This window comes from Lingula anatina, chromosome 3, assembly GCF_051362555.1.
Source record: "Lingula anatina isolate TDL-2025a chromosome 3, LinAna3.0, whole genome shotgun sequence".
Classification (NCBI taxonomy): Eukaryota; Metazoa; Brachiopoda; class Lingulata; order Lingulida; family Lingulidae; genus Lingula; species Lingula anatina.
This window is the reverse complement of record NC_141769.1, coordinates 33840668-33861262: the sequence shown is the minus strand read 5'-3', so window position 1 is coordinate 33861262 and position 20595 is coordinate 33840668. Positions and strand designations below refer to the sequence as shown.

The window sequence follows — 20595 nt, the reverse complement described above, 5'->3', positions numbered from 1 at the left end:
TTGTTAGAAAAACTGAATGCAACTCATGTTTGCTTTCCATTTGTTTAAATTAATATTTTGCCAGCAGATTTTGAGCAAAAATTTGAATTTCAAGAAAACAACCTATTATTAGATACCCATAAACTCCTGTATAGTTTCTGCAAATGTGGCGAGTTATAATTCTGTATGCAATGTTCATGAATAATGCTGTCGTAAAAAAAGTTAGATAACCGCTAATTTTGACTACTTGACTTGCTGATATAGGGAAACAGGAAAAGTTTTTATTTCCTGTGCGTCTGCTCACAATTCAGAATAAAATAAACAATGTATCTATAAAATAAACAATGTATCTCTGTACCTGTGATGATGTAAGAGCTCTGAGCCTCTCTGTCCAATTCCTCTCTCGTACTGACCACTCCTGTGACATTATTGACCCCAAACTTGTTCCCTGCTATCCCATACGGGATAAGGTAGATCAGGTCTCCATTAGGACCTAGTAGAGAAACAACAAGGATATCAGATAAAGTATGTATTAGGTATAAGTTAGAGGTATTCAGTGACAACTCCTGCCATACTCATCATATCAAGGTCATATAAGAAGGCATGTAAAATCCATACTGTCAGCTAACAGACATCTGCAGTAACGCCAGCTCTTGTAAATTTTCCTGATTCAATTCAGTGCTGATCGAACAATAGTAGTTTGAAGGGTTTAACCTATAAGTTTACAGATTGTTGGTGACGTATGACATTTTATTTTATCTACATATTAGTGTAGCTTTACCTCTGTCCAGATCCGTGGCTCTCAGGGTGGTAACATAAGTCGGGGCGGACATGTTCTCGGTGACATTAGCCCTATAGACGGTCTGCTCAAACTTTGGGGGGTTATCGTTCACGTCAATGACTTGTATGGTGACCAGCTGGGTGGCGCTGTGACGGGAAGGACTGCCGTGGTCCGTTGCACTGACGTTGAGGATATACTGTTCTTCACGCTCTCTGTCCAATATGGAGGAGATTGTTAGCAGGCCTAGGGTGGACAAGAATAGATAAATTATTTTTAAAATAAATAACTGAACAAACAAGTATATATATAATTAAGTTTTTGGAGAGTCAATACATCAACTGGACAGTTATGGAGTCTTAACCACAGAATTGCGTTCATCTTAACTGACCTTAATGTGTAAATCAATTAAACAAATGTTTAAGACATGAAAGGCTGGCTTATCATAACTGATCAATGATAACCTATAATTAAGTTAGACAAGTATTGAATTTTGATCAATCAAACTCAATTAAGACATAAGCAATTATTTGCCATGTATTTGACCTGGCAGTTAATTAAGCAGTATACTTTTAGCGATGTGTCCAATATTGCGGTTAATTACTAAGTTATATAATATTGCCAGTGAAAGAATCCAAGACAGAATGGTGAGGTAGCCAGACTTTAAGTGACAGTGAAATGCAAGGTAAGCTACAAGATTTGTATGCAGTATCTAATCACACAGACATATGAACTAAATTCTTATATTACCTGTATTGGAATCCAAGGCAAAATGGTGATCCACGTCTCCGGATACAATGCTGTAGGTGACGTTACCATTCTGGCCGGAATCCTTGTCCACAGCAATCACGTACATCAGCGGATATCCCACCGGCTCATCTTCAAACAGGAACGTCTTATTTCTGGACACAAAGATCGGGGCGTTGTCGTTCTCATCCTCAATACTCACTAAGACAGTCACTGTCGTCTCTTTACGGTCATTTATATTTGTGGCTTGGTCAGTGGCACGGACAATCAGAGTGACCTAAAAAATAAATTTCACTTTTATTATTTTTATAACACTTTCAGAGTTTAACCTTCTAAATAGTAACTTGTATTCTATTTTCTCATATTTCCTCACTTGTTTTGAGTTCGTCGTATTTTTCTACATATGTCTACATCTGTTCATTGCAACATGAATTTCATTTTCATAAAGTGCACAATTCAAACTTTCACTCTGAACTCTTCATATTCAATCATGCCATATTCCACATCGTTACCTGATTGATAATCTCGTGGTCGATGTTCCTGGTAGTCCTCAGGGCTCCAGAGTAGGCATCAATAGAGAAGTACGCTCCACTGGGCGACTGGCTGACTATACTGTACATCACACGTCCGTTATCACCGCTGTCTCTGTCATTAGCATGGAACGTATACACCAAATGATTGACACCAACGTTTTCACGCACACTGGTCCAAATTGGGTCATTTTCAAATAATGGGGCATTGTCGTTGATGTCGGCAACATTGATAGTGACATTAATTGCCGTTGTATAGATATGACTGTCAACTGCATTGACAATGAGACTGTAAGTGGAACTCGCTTCAAAGTCTACCTCCCTTGCACTGTAGATGGCACCAGTGGTGGTGTTCACGCCAAATATGGCAATATCCAGCGGTCGACTACTGATGAGATAGTAAGCCATCAATTCTGGGTGGTCATTTTGCAGCCTGGCACTGCCTATGACAGAACCAATAGGAATGCCTTCCTGGATATCAAATGTCAAGAACTTGGAGGGTGAACCAGGCTGGTCAGGGGTACCATCATCTAGAACGGTGATTTCTACAATCTTCTTGCTCTCCTGGTGGGGAGTCCCGCCATCCCTTGCTATGACAGTCAGGGAATACTTGCTCTTCACTGCTCTGTTCAGTACCTCCGCTGTTGTAATTAAACCAGTGCGCAGGTGGATGTGGAACATCTGGTAGTCCGTACCAACACTAGCATCAAAGGCATAGGACACAGTCCCATTTACACCGAAGTCATCATCATAAGCGGAGACTTTAATAACGGAGGTCCCCTTGACCTGGTTCTCCAGTACATCTGCGCGGTACAATCCTGTCTGCAGGAATCTGGGGCTGTTGTCGTTCAAATCCTGAATAAAAATGGACACCTCAGCCGAGGCACTGAGAGGAGGATTTCCCTGATCAGTGACACGAATATTGAAATTGTAGTGATCCCTCGTTTCTCGGTCAAGTTCCTTTTTGGAAAGGATTTCTCCACTGTCCGTATTAATGTCAAAATATTCATTGGAGGAAATCATGGAGTACCTGAGCCTGGCGTTGACCCCTGTGTCATTGTCAGTGGCTGTTACTGTGGCAACCACACTGCTGACTGCCTGGTTTTCTGGGAAGTAAAACTGATATGGAAGTCCAGTAAACTGTGGCCTCTCGTCATTGGCATCAGTCACAGTAACAATGAGAGATGCAGTGGCTGTCTTCTCTGGAATACCATTATCTATGGCTAAGACGTTCATCCTATACTCCTGCTGGCGTTCTCTATCTAACGCCTCACGTAGATAAACCCAACCATCGTTGGAGAAGATGCCAAATGCCTGCCCAGCAGCTGTTCCATGGAGCCGATATGTGATCCGAGCATTGTTCCCGGAGTCCAGATCTGTGGCATTGACTTGAAGGAATTTCTGATTGACAGAAGTGTCCTCCCTGACCTGCACCCGGTACGGATTTTGTTGGAATTGTGGGATATTATCATTGACATCTTGGATGTTGAGGACAATAGTCATACTGCTGTTGTATTGTGGGATACCTAGGTCATATGCACTGACCACCACTCTATACTGCTTTGTCCCCTCGTAGTCCAAGGAGCCACGCAGACGCAGCTCACCTAGAAATACAAGATTTTACGTTTCATTATTGTTGTGGAAAATGTCAAAATTATCTTTCCTCATTATCATCTTAGCACTAGCATCAAAAATATTCTCCATAACAATACACAGGTGTCAGAAAGTCTTTACCTGTCGCAGCATCTATCTGGAAGGTGTTGCCAGGATTCTGGAGCAGCTTGTAGCGCACCTCTCCGTTGTTTCCACTGTCGCGGTCTGAGGCATGCACCTGGTATATAGTGTGAGCTGTGCCGACATTTTCCTTGACAGGAATCTCAATGTTACTGACTTGAAACTGAGGCGCGTTGTCATTCACGTCATCTAGAGTGATGTTGACCTGAAAAACAACAGAAAATATCACATATTGTTTAAGTTAATTTGGCAATCAGTCTTTGCTGGTCCTGTTATAATAACAATTTATTCAAAATTGCTTTCAGACCATCTCCAGAGAGATTTGCCTGCACCTTATCACTCTCTAATCTGTGAGTTGAGAAGTCAGCACGCAGAGAGCAGGTTTATACAGTGATAAAGATGGCTCCCCAGGTTGACTGCAATCACATCGTCTACTACCTGGAGTTAGTCTAAAGACAGTTAAAGTTCATATGATTCTGTATGCAACCTATGTCCTTTAGTCAAAGCTGAGTGTCAACTCTTACCTGTGCCCTGCCAAATATTGGTGGACTCCCACTCTGGGCCTGTATAGTAAGCAGCACCGTGGCCGTCGTCTCGTGGTCGATATTCGTCTTAGTACGTATCACCCCAGAGCTGGCATCAATGGCGAAGTACTGGTGGGGGTCCCCTGATTCGATGGAGTAGAAAATAGTGCCTGCCGCTGGGAGAAAATAAATAAAAAGTTCTTATTATGCTATCCAAATAGATAATTATGTCCATTTAAAATTTTTAGCAAGCATTATGGACAATTTATTATAATGAGGAATTCATCACCTTTTGTGATTAAATTTGTTCAGAACATGTTCACAATTGTAAAATCTTTTGAACAAGATGGATTTTTTGCTCTCAATTTCAGACTTCAGAGGTTGAAAAAAATCCTAAACCTTGGCTGCAACCAGTTGCTTTCTCCTTTTTCATTTTTATTGCTCCCTTGCATTGTGTGCATAAAAAAGATGTACAACGAACACAGTAAAGGTTTGTCCTGGATTTCCCAGTACTTCACTCCATCAATCAACTACCGTCATTAATCAGAAAGCAACCCCCAAGTGGTCTGGGGCTTCACTTAATGGGAATCCCAATAGGCTGGGCTTGTTTATTATTTTCTGTGGCTTGTACTACTGTACTGCTATGTATGCTTAAACATATTAAGGTTAAGCATCTTTTTAATGGACTTAAATCATTGAATTTTGTGTCTTAAATTATTTCTGTCTGATATGCAAGATCATGAATTGTACATCAGGTTTTAAGGACTGAAAGACATTACATATATAATGCAAGTTCACAACCATCTTTAAGTATAATATTACTAAAACTCAGTTGAATTATTTCTACTTTAAGCCAGTGTCACATGTGTGTAGAAAAACAGAATACTTAGTAATGTACGCCAATCTCTACTTTCCATATAGCAGTGACAAGTTATGATTCCCTGTCAACCAGAATGAAGCTGTTTTAACAGCTATAATAACAGTGACAACACATCCCCAGAGCACCTGTTTCTGTCTTCAGTGATACCACACTCCCCACTAGGATGTGTATGGTCCACAGAGAATACTGCATTAATTGCTACACCAGGCTTAAGTGTCACAGCAATTTATCAAGTCATACTCTCCACTGCATTGAGCTGACTAGATTGACACATAGCATTGATTACCTATAAACCACAGCTTACAGCAGACCAGACACATAGCACATAATAGGACAATCTAGGCATTGTCTTATATTTTCAACAATCTTTAGAGTTAAACTCAAATGTTCCTTTTTTTTGCACTGTCTTTTATTTCTACTACAACCTATTAAGCTCAGGGAATATTAAATATTTATTTGAATTTTTTGTCATTTTATAACTGATTTGAGTAAAGAATCTCAGCTACTTGGGTTAATACAAAACTTCCAGTAAATCTCAACTGCTCTGTGGAGTGTGTCAAAGATCATATTCAGCCATGGTCCAGGGCCCAGGCCCCTAGTTCACAGCCCCGTGATATGGATATGAAAGTGGTTTAGGTCAGTACATAGTGTCTAGTCCATTGCCCTGGATTCAGACAACTAATCCTGATGTGATTAAATCATCCATTATCTGCATCACATCTCATCATCAATTTCCACAAACCATTCCAGGATTTGATATCTCCCCTCACTGCCTGTGTACCAGGATTTGATATCTCCCCTCACTGCCTGTGTACCAGGATTTGATATCTCCCCTCACTGCCTGTGTACCAGGATTTGATATCTCCCCTCACTGCCTGTGTACCAGGATTTGATATCTCCCCTCACTGCCTGTGTACCAGGATTTGATATCTCCCCTCACTGCCTGTGTACCAGGATTTGATATCTCCCCTCACTGCCTGTGTACCAGGATTTGATATCTCCCCTCACTGCCTGTGTACCAGGATTTGATATCTCCCCTCACTGCCTGTGTACCAGGATTTGATATCTCCCCTCACTGCCTGTGTACCAGGATTTGATATCTCCCCTCACTACCTGTGTACCAGGATTTGATATCTCCCCTCACTACCTGTGTACCAGGATTTGATATCTCCCCTCACTACCTGTGTACCAGGATTTGATATCTCCCCTCACTACCTGTGTACCAGGATTTGATATCTCCCCTCACTGCCTGTGTACCAGGAGAGCATGTTAGTGGGATTATCTCTTGCCAAAATTTAACTAATATTTCAATTAGAATGTAATGAAGATATTTACTTAATTTCTCATCAAATATGGTTGTATGACTTGTATCAATTTTTTCAATGGTAATATTTTTAATTAACAGGCAGAATGATAAGTCTAATTTAACTGCAGAGTTAACCAACCTCTGAGCTACAGTCTGTACAGACAGTGTTGCATGTGTCTCTATGTTAATGATATTACTGGAATGCTTTGTTTTTTACTGCTACAGGGAAACAACAAAAAAACAAAGAATTCGGACCTCAGGGGTTCACCTCATTATCTAAATGACTTCTGCAAATATTTCAACTATGAGATTAATTTGTGATTCATCACAATGGCTGCTGGTGTCAATTGTTTTATTACATGTGAGATTTTTAGTTTGAAACAATCTACCCAACTGACAAATCTCTAATTGAGAAAATTCTGAAGGGAAGGGTGGTCTACACATGATATTTTACAAACCGCAGAATGTTTCAGGGATCCAGAAAGCCAACATTTTTCTGGGGTTTTCTTCAGTGCTAAAAGAGTTGGATTCTACCCTTTAAAATTGGAGAAATCGGCCGAGTAGAACTAATATGCTGCTCAAAGAACATGTTATTTCTAGTTTTTGTAGCTACAAACTCTGTCTTGCAGCCAAAACTCACAGCAGACTACACTTAAATCCAGCTCAAATAAAACAAATAAAGTTTTCTGTTGCTAAATCAAATTGAATTTAATCCTGCTCAAATGGGGGAAAAAAGCTCAGTCTCTTTCCCAATTCAATGGAGGGCACTTGTAAAAACCATTGTAAACTTGTGTTGTGGCCATGTTGCCTGGCATTCAGTCTGTGGCCATTAATTACGTTAACCACGCTGACTTACATCATTGACTTCTAAATTTACAAGCACCGACACATGTTATTTTCTTGTAAAAAAGTTTAGTACATGTTTGTAGGATTGCCCACATCAAACCAACTCACAGTGAGTCAATGTTTTTCTACGTTAGCAGGCAGTTGGCTAACCATGGATATACAGTAATTGTTGTATGTGGAAAGGTCAAATAAAATTCATTCTACCACTCTTCTGTTTGTCTTGATTCTTGTGAAGCAGAAGTGGAAAAGCAAAGCTTGGGAAAGAGCAGAAAACATAAATAACCAAATCTCTGAAACGTGCAGGAGACTTATTCAACAAATTATGATGACAAATTGTTCTGTGGCATTAGCAAATTTGCAGCCATGAGTAAATGGGCCACCCAACTGAAATATACCCTCAGGATATTACCACTTGCGTCATTGCTTCTCTACAAACCCCAGGGGCAAGGGGACCTAGCGCACTGCTCAACAACTGGTGTCTTATGTTCTTAAGGGTTACACGAGAAAACCAGCTCTAAAACCACTTTCTCATAATCATTTTTTTTAAAGACAACTCAGTACTAGATCCTTAAAAATGATTTTTGTCATTATTGTATGTTAGTAAGAGAATAAAAGTCTCTCTCTCACTGCATGTATGTGTGTATATGTGTACATACACTTGCATCTGAGTGTTCAAAATTGGCTCCCATTTAAGAACACACAAGCATTCAAGCGCTCAATAACAACACTGTACCACCAGTAATATGCTTTAAATATTATAAATCTCTGGTTTCCCCCATAAGAAATTCATCTGAACTGTCACCCAAGCCTGAGTGGACCTACCTGGATTAGTATTACTGGCCTGTACAGTACCAACAGGTGTCTGTGGGACGACATCTTCACTGATACGGAAACTATACAATGGTCTGCTGAACACAGGGGGTGCCTGCTGAGAGTCCACTACGCTGACAGTAATGTTGGCAGTCTGTTCCGATTGCAAGCCACCGCCATCTTGAGCCTGGACGCGAAGATTGAAGATTCCAACCCGACTTCCCAGACTTCTCTGCACAGTGACAATACCTGGTGGAAATAGTGACGATAAAGTTAAGTTTTTTCTTAAAGGTGAAAAAGATACAGAAATCATTGCCATTTCAACAATTATTAATCAATGAAAGGTGATATTGCTATCGCAATTATTTCGAGTTATGGAGCCCAGCCTTCTGCTCACCTGAGTCTCTTCCAATGGTAAAGTACCCCTGTTCATTCCCACCCACAATACTATAGGTGATGGTGCCAAAGCTGCCGGAATCCCTGTCCTGCGCCGTCACCAGTACCACAGTGGTACCAATGGCGCTGTCCTCCTCCACATTCTTATGGTACACCTGTGGGTAAAACACCGGACGGTTGTCGTTCACGTCAATGATGGTCACTTTGACCATAGCTGTAGTCTGCAGTCCATCTACAGAAACAAAGACATATGATAACTAGCAGTATGTCAGGAACATTTCCTTCATAAAATATTTCAAATTCCAACTGACCTACTGACTTTACTGTATAGCCGTGTTCACATTAGGAAAGATTTTGGACTGGACTTTGACCAAAAACTTGATAACACCAGATAACCACAGTTGGATCTATTTTCAGCCAAATGAGTTGTGTCTGAACAGATTATACAATATATTAATATTCTTTCATCATGCTTTTTAATTCACCTAACAATGATTATATTTTTAAACATTTGCATATTTGGGTCAAAGTTATATGTAAAAAATTTTACTATTCTTCATTGGAATGCAGTGGTTTCTGATAAAATATCACAGTATTTTAAACAGGGAAATGGAAATAATGTAAACTAAGGCATAAAAAGCAAATACTTTTCTCTTTGCAGTATTCTCTGCCAGCTCCAAGGTCACTAGCATTGAACATATCTCAGACACACTGTCTGTGACGAATGTATTATACAGAACAGAAAACTGTGTCACAGCTACGTTTTCATAATAAATTGTCAATTTCTTTTCAATTTCAGGCCTGTTTCACAAATAAATGGGAGGAAAGTTCGCCAAGTGTCAGTGATCTGAATGTAGCAGTAATTTTGTGGCTTCACCTTCTTTTTCATGGTGTAGACGAACTAGCTGACATCTGTTGATACACACGCTAGCAGAGTTTGAATTCTACCTCAGTTTATTAGCCATGTTCATACCCCTAGGGGGGTGATTAAATTGGCAGAAAAGAAACGGATTAATGTATTGTCTGCTTGCATAGACTTCCACCAACACGGCCAAACCTAGCAGCTATTTGCTGGAGTACCTGTGGTTTCTTTTAAACATATAAACCCCACCTGCTCCTTGAAAGTCAGCAAAAACGTGTGTAGAATCTAATTTTTCCACATCCTGAATAACAAATCCAGACAACTTTTGTTTGAACTGTTATTTTGTGAGTTAAACAGACCATTATTCTCCAGACTTGTTATTACAATAGGGAAGATGGTGAAGGCTGCATTTCAGAATAAGTCATTATCAATTAACAAGATCCAACTGAGCAAAATAATTCATCAGCCGGGTACATATATAGTCCATATAGTAAGATTTTGATATGACTCTCTCAAACTAGGTCTAAGGTGCTTTACATGCATACAAACAAACACAGCCAAGTCTCAGAGCAGGGAACACTTCTGTTCCGCATACCAAGTGAGACAGTTCTGTTGACCTGTTCCTCAAGGTCAATGATGACATTGCAAAGGTTAAACAAGAGAAAGTCAAGCCTGACATGCAAAGAGAGAAATTTTACTTGAATCCATTTTGAGAAAAACATGCAGATTTACATAATCATTATACATGGGGGGTTAGTATATGATTTCAAAAGTGGAATATGACTGCATGTTGTACAGAAGAGAATAACCACAGCATACTTGGTTTATGCTATGATATGAATATTCAGAGTGTAAGTAACATGTCTGCCAAGGTTTATATCATTATAGTATTTAAAATGCCTGCCAAAGCCTTCAGATCCTTGTCTGTGGCCACATAACATAAAAGATGTAGGTTTTAAGTTTTGTCAGTGTGTCCTAATCTCCTGGCTAAAACAGAATAATGTATTTGCGTGACCTTGGCAGGGACAAGTTTTGGGTGTTGTGTAAGGATCTGATGAGGAGATCTTTTGTGTCGGGTCCTGAGACAGTTTCCCTAGCGGGGGTTCCTCCACAGGGACTCGTGAAATCAGCAGGTGGGAAAGCTCGGATAACGCCGCCAGGATTGTTGTTACCGCATTTCATCACCGAAACTGCCGCTTGTTGTATTGTTGTTGCAAATTCTCATGAGAGATTGTCATTACTCAAATGTGTTCTTCACTAAGCAGAGCAAAACTTCATCCAAAGTCAGACTTATCAATTTCATTCTGAAGGCAATAAAATTTGCTGATTCATACTTGTGAAATATATATCTATAATATAGGTATTCTGTGCAAAGCCCTATTACTTACAAAAGTCTCAGTGGGAAATACAGTGAATGAAAAAAGCTCCCAAATCTGAACAAAAAGGCAGTATTAAATAACATTATTATATTTTTCCTGAATGTATTATGTGATATGAATTTTTCATACAAAGTTAAATAATCTTGCACTTTTTAATTCTCTTAAAAACATGACAGCATCTGAAAAATTGGTCCTCACATCAGGGATTCTCTAAAACGCACTGAACAATGGCGGACGACAGGCGGAGCCAATCAATCATCTCTAATTTTTAAACAATTTAATATATCGTTTCAAAAAGCTATAAAACTCGATAAACTGAGAGGTGCATCCATTCACCTGAGCTGAGGCAAAAAGTGGGACTTCTGGTTTTGTATTGGAAACCTAACAAATGTTTTGCGCAATCATCGCACCCTGATACAGATAGACGTATTAATTCCATTTCTCATATTGCACAACAAATGTCAGGGTTAGGATGTTTTTTTTTCTAGTACACAAGTCCCTGAAACAGTTGAAGCCTTGGTAGAAAGTGCCAAGCCACTTATTATCTTTGCAGTGGTTACCTTAACCAAACCTATATGGAAACAATTGGTATTGTGTTTCTAAAGAACTGACATGTGCATAGTAAAGTGACTCTCAGAGAACAATCTGGGAAAACTTGAGTCGAAGATGACCTTCAAGAGGTCCTCAAACCAAACAAAAAACTCAAATCAAACCTTTTGAAAACACTTAAAATATCTCAAAACTTCACAGATGATTACTCTTAAAGAGCCTTACCCAGGTCCTGCGCCATGACGGGAAATTCGTAGGAGCTCTTCCTCTCAAAGTCCAGTTGCCGCGTGATACAGATCTTTCCAGTGCCATTTTGTATGTCCAAATCACCAGGATGCTGAAACCCCAGGCTGGTCGCTATCAAGTACGTCACCTGAGCATTCACGCCACAGTCAGGATCAGATGCTGACACCTGCAAAATATTAAAGTTAAAACAGATAAACAAAAAATATATAAAAGCATCCAAGATAAGACTTGTCAGTACAGCTACAGCAGAGAATATATATCATATAATATCATGCAATATCAATTCTTAAGAACTCCAAATTTATAAAAACCAAACTCATGTAAGAATAAAAAGCACATAAGAATTTCACCATCAATAGTGAATAACATTTCAATAAACAGTGTTATTACATTCTCTTTGTGAAATCATAAGCCATCTGACACTTAAACCCTTTTAAATACTTCTCCTAGTATTAAGGGATCTTAGGCTCTAATGACATCATCTGAGTAAGAAGTTGATAAGTTAAATGACAGGTGTGACAGGGTCTGGGGCGAGTTTACACTGGCAAATATGAAACCGATCCTGAAATATTCTGTCTGATGTCATCAATCCACTAAAAATTAAAATTCATTAAGGTCTGCCTACAAGCTGTGTACTATTCATTCAGGTGGACTAGGGCTGGGCTGGAGACCATATGATCACAGCAAATGACCAAGAAACTTTTATTTCAATTTTCTTTTGATTTCTTATCATTATCCTCCTGTGTCAGCTGTCTTCAGGCAAAATCACCTGTGTATTCTAGCAGGTGTGATACCACTGTCCAGGTAGTACAGACTTGTTGTTACCTGGGTGTTACCAAGGAGATTAACTACACCTGAGTCTTTGTCACTAACTCCAAGACCAGCCTCATAAGACGTGTACAACAAAATTCTAATTATGGTCCACAATGCCTGGTACAGTTAAGAGCAGATGGGGCGACACAATGGGTCATCTTTACTATACTGAGGTGGTGTAGAAGTCTGAAGAAGGTACACTAAGCTGTACTGAGGACCCTAGTTAAGACTGTCTGAGCCTAGAGCTTGGGAGTATCTAGAGTAGCTGTACAGAAAACAGTTAAAAGAAAGTGATAGAATGTTACTTCTCCAACCTGATGACCTTTTTGAAACAATCTGCCATTGGGCGTACAGACTGACCACTTTGCTCACCTGGAGGAAACAGATCAAAATTTTTTATTCTTCCCAACTTTCCTGAGAAAATCTTAAATGTTAGTATACCTTCATTTTTTTTTCACCTTCACTAACACATGTGCATCGAAGCCATATTCTTTATAATTGTAACTGTATAAAAACATTCATTTATCATTTTAAACTCCATTAACAAAATGAGACACTAAGAATGTGCTGTTCATAAAGCTAATATTGCTCAATATATTCTTGATCAGGTGACATATTTACTATTACTAATCATATCAAGACACCCACATACTAGTACTACAGCTGTCAAACCTAACCTGCATGTTTGAACAAAAAGAGGCTGACTAACTACGAACTATGTCAGGTATTTATTGTCTGTATTTATCACCAAACCATAAAATTGAACAGTGCTGAATAAAGAATTTCCTGCTGGCAAAAAATGCAGTAATAACTGTCCCGGGAGAGGGATCCATAGTGGTCATTGTATCAGTTCAACTGGTCCCCTTTTTGGACCCGGTGACCGCTATCACTTCAGTCAACAATCACTGGAATCTGGTCTATTACTCCTCCTCACACTATCAATGTCTGTGGTCTGTGGACAAGGGATACATGACACCCAGGAATTACTGTGTTACAATTTCAGGATTACGCGCCTTCATTATTAGGCTTTGTGTGCAATAAGTACGCCATTGTCTGGTGACACGCAGCAGTCTGGTTGTGACAGTAGCAGGTTGTGGTACTTAGATGACAGTTTTCATTTAATCCCAGACCAGCAGAAATGTCAATACAGGTGACAGGGACAAGTTAATTAAGTATTTTAGTGACTGTAAGTCTCTGTTACTTTGTGTGAAGAGAACACAGGGGAACACAATGATTTTAACTAAATGGCATTATGGAAAAGCAACAAGAAATCCAGTCAAATTTCAAGTGGCATTCCAAATTACCTAATATTTCAAAATTTAAGGCACTGAATATCTTCTTATTTGACATTTAAAACAAATACTTTCTTCAACCAACTGTTACAACTATTGCATAATTTCTAACAACACAAAGCCTATGATCCAAATGGGAGAAAAAACCCCCCAAAATGTGGCACAAGTTGTCATGACAACAACCATGGGAATCCATCTGTGTACAGCCAAACAGACTTCATTGTTCCCTGGTAGTATGAATTCCTGAGCTTACAACACTTAGTTACCGCTGAAATCAAAAACACAACTGGCAACACCCACTTTTGTCCAGTGCATGGTGCACCTTTCTAACTCCGCTATTATCAAAGAGAAGTGAGAGCCGGTCCGGGGCATATCACATCCTTTAGTTTTTAGTGCAAAAATATGAGAAGGTCTTTGATCTAGCGGAGAGGGCAAGGCTTCCCAAGTTGAGAAACGTGTCACAGGAATTGTTTCCTGTATTTCTAACACTCATATTTCTTTAATTTGCTGTTCCTTTATGGATTAGAGTTGAATTGAGGAACAAGCAGGACAATCAAAATATGGAATTTCAACCATGAAAATGAAACTTAGCAAATATGCATGTCAAACAAGCAACTGCACTATAATTTTTAAGCACCATGCATGTGAAAAATATAATTTCTTTCAGCAAATATTTGGTTAATAACAAACTAAAGGCCAGTACCACACAGTGCTAGGGGCAAGAGAAATGGAAATTCTTCTTATTTTCCTATTCTATTCTACTGTTGGAACATAAATTATTATTTTCCTTATCTCATCACAAAATGGCATTCCTAACCAACAAACTATTTAAATTCTAAGAGCCCAAGCCCTCTATCACTATCTCTCATCTCTCCCTGCTACAATCCTAAACCACTTGTATAAACTTTCTGTGGTCAAATTAAAATCAGAGAGAGAAATAAAAGAGAACAAGCAAATTATGGAGATATGGGAGTCAGGTGAGAGGTAAGCTTTCAACCTCTCTGTTTGATCAGGAGACCGTGACTGCTATCAACCCAGTAGGGACTCGAGGCTCATTACCATAACCCTCAGGGTCATCTACATGACAAGATCATGCCCTAGACAAGAATTCCACACCTTCTCCTTACACAATCCATGTTCCTGGCCCTGCAGGTTGATAATGTCCCCCCAGTAGTGGCACAAGCACCTGCCTCACTGACCCAAGATGAGTCAAACATTAGTATGCTGAGCCACTTCACCTAATGTGAAAACAATGATGACTTATGTGTCATTTGTCACCCTGCATGGCTCCCAGCTCGACCTCGGCTGGTTTGTCTCAATGGGAACAGATTCAATTAAAAGACAAGTCAGCGTCTACAGGGAGCTGTAATAAAAGTGAAGATGATCAACAGTCTTTGATGCTGCTTCCTATAACTTCCCATTAAGTTGAAATGATACTGGACAAGTACCTCTTTACCACTGCCTGATAACAAAGACGACGACTCAGATAAAAAGAGAAGATATTAGAGAAGATATTATTTTCTATTTCATCAAAAGAACTCATTCCTCCTTGATATCAAGATAATTTTCTTTATAACTGAACTCCTGTATATCATACTAAACAAGTCAAAGCAATAAAAATATTCCCATAAAATCTTGGATCACCTAGCCCAGCCCTGCTTATTGCACTAAGTTTAGAACAATTCTGCCTTTACTGCATCTGTTTATTTCTTATCAGAACATAATACTGGTGTAAATAATTCTCTACAACAACACCTGCTTGTTATCTCTTTATCAACATCACTGGGAACAAACAGCATTAAGCAGAATGATACTGTACAGGTAGGAAATTACCCATGTTTGTCTGCTATCAGTTGTATGGCAGTAAATAGTGTCAAGTTGTGACTACACTTCAACTTACTCATATCAGTTGATATATGGACAAACCTGATAAATGGACATTCCATCTATAAGTATGTCTTTATCGCTTCAAGGCAGCCATCTTGCCTGCGCTGCCCCCCCCCCCCCCCAGCCACCCACATTGCTGTGCCGTCCACACATTTCTTGAACTTGATGAATGAAATGTATAAATTGTTTAAGTATCCATAAACATGAACTTTCTTCTGGATATGTAAATTTTCAATTCATACTGCAGTTAGGTCAATTTTAGCTTCTGTTAGTAGTACGGACCCATATGTAATGCAGACATTTTTGTAATAGTAGGCCAGTTTCATATCTGAAGTTATCACTACAGTTATTATTTATCTGTGTTCTTTAATAACTTATGTCAGTGTCACGTGTACATGATAGTAGATGTCACCTCAGTTCTTATCTATCTTCAAATTCTTCCAATCTTGCTGACAGTTATGACATAGAAGATGAGTCTATCAGCACAAAATACCACAGTATATCAGACCCAATTCACACCACCAGATTACTACTGCCATGTTGACACAGCCACCTTCATAGATCACATCATATCACATAGGTCACACTGACAGTTATACTGGGAGAATGAAATAAACCCCCCCCCCCCCCCCCCCCCCCACCATCAAGTCTATGAAATGAAATTGGCAGCATTCCTCTTACAGAAACTTTACCAGTTCCAGTTAACTTGCTAATTAAATACTTTATAAATGTCAGTGTTCTGATACAAGATAGTGAGCTCATTGAACTCAGTGTGAACTACCCTGGGTAGTTTATCTCTTACATCTTAACTATGGAGATCTGTCGATCATTACATATATATCTATGTTATGCTGAAGTACCGGTGTGTTTCCATATTAACTATCTGTACTCTGAAACCATAACCCTGTACACCTGGCATTTTAACTGATTGAAGTATTTCATGTCATATTCAGTGACCCCATATTACAACACAACTTGTCTACATCTAACAAACCTTGGGGAGGATCCTTTCCCATTTATCACTCCATCAATTTAAAACACAGCAGAAGTTTTATTTCAATCAATTAAAGAAATTCATGTAATAATTGAAAATATCTCAAATGTGATCATTTTCAGTCTCAGCAACTGTCAAATTCTCTGGTGAGTCTTTATCTGTTGTCATGTGGCTCTTATCACTAAGTCATATAAACTAACTTGTTGAGATTTAACGTTACTAAAACAATGACATTCTCACCATACCCTGATTTCCCCACAATGTAAAGCAGATTCCTTACAAACTTTTTCCTCATAACTTTTCTCTTTAATTTACTCACTGATAACATCCTCATGTTAAGGTTTGGTATTTTACTTATTTGACCATAAGGTAGAAAAGACAACTTACAGACTTTGATTTTCTTCTTGTAAATGAAAAAAATCTGGGAGTGTGGATGAACCTAATTTAAAACCAGTTTATTTTGGAAGTAAAATCATCTGAGAAATGCACATGTTTGTGTGTGTGTGTGTGTGTGTGGTGGGGGGGGGGGGGGGGGGGGGGGGGGAGTATATGGGCTCTAAGTATAATCACATTTGATTTAGCACATCAAAAAGGGATAAGATGAAGGGTAAACCAGCTGATTCTATTCCCCAGGTCTGTCAGGTAGTGTATGCTGCTGTAGTTCTAGTCAGACTAAGTACACCTGGTCCTCAGTACATTAATTCTTGTTATCTTTACTGCACTAACTACATAGGAAGGCTGTGAGAGCCAGCCTAAGGTTAAGTACATTAATTACTCAGTATGATCCAAATCTCAGCTGTGGCTGATCTCCATTAGGGCCCCGTTTTTACTGGTATCTTTGACTCTATAATATAATGCTAATACTAGTAGTGTTAACATAACTTGAGTGTTTAACTCAAAGGAAAATTTAACAAAAAATCTAGGAGGCTAGCAGTGGACTATGTTATTGAGAGAAACCAAGATGAACTACAAGATGATTTTAATCAGATCCAGTATTAATCAGATCCAGTATTGTATCAAAGCAGGTCTAACTGCTCATCTCCTCTGGTTCCTATTCACCATGTTCTCATAGTGCACATGTTCCTGCTCAGTACATTAATATCAGCTCAATCTCCCCAGAAATTATCACCATGTTTCTACTTGTGCAAAGTATTATAGAGGAACTCACAGCACCTTTCACTGCAAGACACTCGCCCTCCTCTTTATAAAACCCTGGGAGAGAGACACAGTTTACTCAGTCACAATCTCTGCTAGTTTTTGTACCAGATAACTTGACTTGCTGTGCTCCATAAGATGCTGCTTTTCCTGCCAGTCTCTCGGGGGAAGAAGTACATTTTACATAGAAATGATTCAGTTCTTGTTTTGTACTCAGAACTCCCATAGTCTCTCTCTGCAAGATACATGTACACACTGGCTGGTTTCTGGCAAGTTATCCCAGCTGATCGAACTGCAATACACTAAGTACAAATGGACTAAGCCAGTATTTTTGGCAGAATAACCAAGGATGCTCACTGGCCACCCTCTTAGCTTTGACTCTCTGCATGCAAAAGTTTGATATCTCTTTCAAGTGCAAAGCAACTTTTGCTCCTATTTTTTTTCTGACAAGATAATCCCCGAAGACTTCCCTTTCCCTTCCTTATTTCCTTGTGCCCTTTATTATGTCGTCAGATTGAGTATTAAACCTAACGCAAGTACAGAAGAACTTTACAATCCTCTGAACTTGATAACACTGAGAAGTATCACCTCCCTGCATGGGTTTGTCTTCAGGTTTTTCTCTGTAAACCAGAAAAAGGTTGTCTTCCAGTGCAAATGAACTAAATCAGTTGATTTTGACTGAAATTTGACAGTAAAAAGGGAAGAGAAGGATTTCAAGTTCAAGTCTGGCTGGCAGATGTCTACATCACTTTGATGGGTGCCAGATCAAAAAAAGAAAAGAAATTTGAAACTGCTGATGATGAAAAATTAAACAAATTAAAAAAATCTCCAGGTTGCACCTCCTGAAGCTCAAATACTTCAGTCTGCTCCAAGACTTATTCCCATGTTTGGGTACAGGAAGGTGGTTTCTCCAGAGAGACTGGAGGCAAGACCTAAATCAAATTATGAATGAACAAATTGTACACAATTCTCACTCCGGGTTGAACTTCTCATTCCAGGTAGGGCAAAGCAGCAGTCAAGATACAATCAAGCCAGCAGGCCAATGCAATCACCCACAGCTATCCTCTATCTCTTTATCGGCACTGAAGGTGGGTGGTTGGATCCTATCTGTCCACCCTACCCAAGTTCTCTAATCCTTCCCCACATGTCAACCCCCCCCCCCCCCCCCCAGTACAGACAGTATGAGAAAGCTGATTACAATACACCATACTGAATCTTCACCATAGAATCATGCAATCAACTCACATCTATTGTGTATATATATATATATATATATATCCACTATCTGTAGTTCTGAAAATGGCTATGTATCATAAAGTTTGAGAACAATATAACAAGTGGGCAAAGATATCAACAGATTGCTTAGTGTGATATGATATTTTATAATAACCATCTCCTGGACACATCAGAATAAATCAAGACTGGGTGAGCAGAGGGCTGGGTTACATACCCCCCGGCCCGCCCCAAGGGAATATCCCTCCCCCAATCTTAACCATCCACCACTGCTGATCTTCCAATTCTTAATTTGTAAGACAATTTAGGGTGTATTTTCTTTTCATCTCTAGCACCAGAAGCAGACTGGCACAATACTACAGTGAGGTGAACATTGACAAGCCACTGTTGATGATGAGGTGTGATCTTGTATCTGGTTCCTATACATCACTGTCTCCAGATCTCAGGACCAGATAGTACTGACCCATGGCTACAACTACAACTGACCACTTCTAAAATTACACATCTCACAAGAAGGACATGTCATTAACACAGTCACTATTTCTTTTTTTAGTTGCTCACAGCGAGATAACCCCCCCTACACCTTTTTGCATTAGTCACACAGTCAAACACCATGCTAAAGATCCTATCTCACCCTAAAATTACCTCCTATATTTAACCTCCTACCAGATACCATCAAGAGTTGAAGCAGAGTCACTATTTTAAATTTTTATACCCCATTTTTCTACTATCAGTTTTAGTTTAAATTGGAAAATTAAGAAAAGCAGCATGGTTCTTTCACTGGCATTCAGTTTTTGTTTCAGCTTCTGTAGTTGGTCTAACCCGTGTCACATGTCTATCATAAAGACATTGTAACTAGCAACACAATCAAACAACACAATAGACTGGAAGATTTTTTGTTATAATCCCCACAGCCATAACTGTCATAATTGTTATATTTGGCAACAATACACAGGAAACCTCAACACTGAGCGACTGCCTTACTAACTCACTGACGCCCAATTATCCTTCACAAAGAAATCAATTGTGCTTTTTATGATAAAAACATTAATCAGCAATCTTGCATTCCGTCTATGCATAAAGCAACTGAGTACAGCTAACTAGCTAGTGGTGATGCAGTAGGCAGTTCATTTCCATTCAATTTACACTCTATGGAGCAAAATTCCTGCATGAATTTCACAGCAGACGGCACAGGCGCTATTGAAGTAAGCTTAAAGTGATCAGAAACAATGGCCAGGTACTCTGTCCAAGCCTGGCTTGTTAGACATTTCCTTCCAACAGCAGATCTTAATGGGGGTTTAAAATGTTTTAATGGGACGTGCAAGGAAAAGTCAATGACCATATATGCAGATGTTTTATTTTAGTGTTTTCCATATCCTTTCTCACCTTTCTCCAACTTGCTGCTTATCAAAATTTTCCATCTTTTCGTGTATTTTTTTCATTAGAGTTGGCAGGTGTTGTAAATCTGCTGACTATAAAGCAGAGATATGCTTCTAACATTTTTTGAAAACTTATAGTAGATAATGAAAACCAAGTTTCTGTGAACAATCAAAAGACCCGAAATGTGCAGTTTGCCAACAATTGTGACCCCTCCCCTCTCCTTTTGAAAAAAAAAAAAAAAAAGCAATAAAGTGATTGTCCAGACAAAGAGGCCA

General features: G+C 39.2%; 1 protein-coding gene across 1 annotated transcript in view; it reads right to left on the bottom strand.

The window, feature by feature from the left end:
- Positions 1-20595, bottom strand: part of LOC106160888 (protein dachsous) — a 51515-nt gene that overhangs the window by 9864 nt on the left and 21056 nt on the right. Inside the window, exons 2-10 of the mRNA XM_013537662.2 lie at positions 11546-11732; positions 8532-8762; positions 8147-8383; positions 4293-4468; positions 3769-3973; positions 2017-3638; positions 1508-1781; positions 761-1003; positions 338-472 (exon numbers count right to left, since the gene is read on the bottom strand). Of these exons, the coding sequence (XP_013393116.2) occupies positions 338-472; positions 761-1003; positions 1508-1781; positions 2017-3638; positions 3769-3973; positions 4293-4468; positions 8147-8383; positions 8532-8762; positions 11546-11732 (3310 nt within the window). The remainder of the gene's footprint in view (positions 1-337; positions 473-760; positions 1004-1507; positions 1782-2016; positions 3639-3768; positions 3974-4292; positions 4469-8146; positions 8384-8531; positions 8763-11545; positions 11733-20595) is intronic.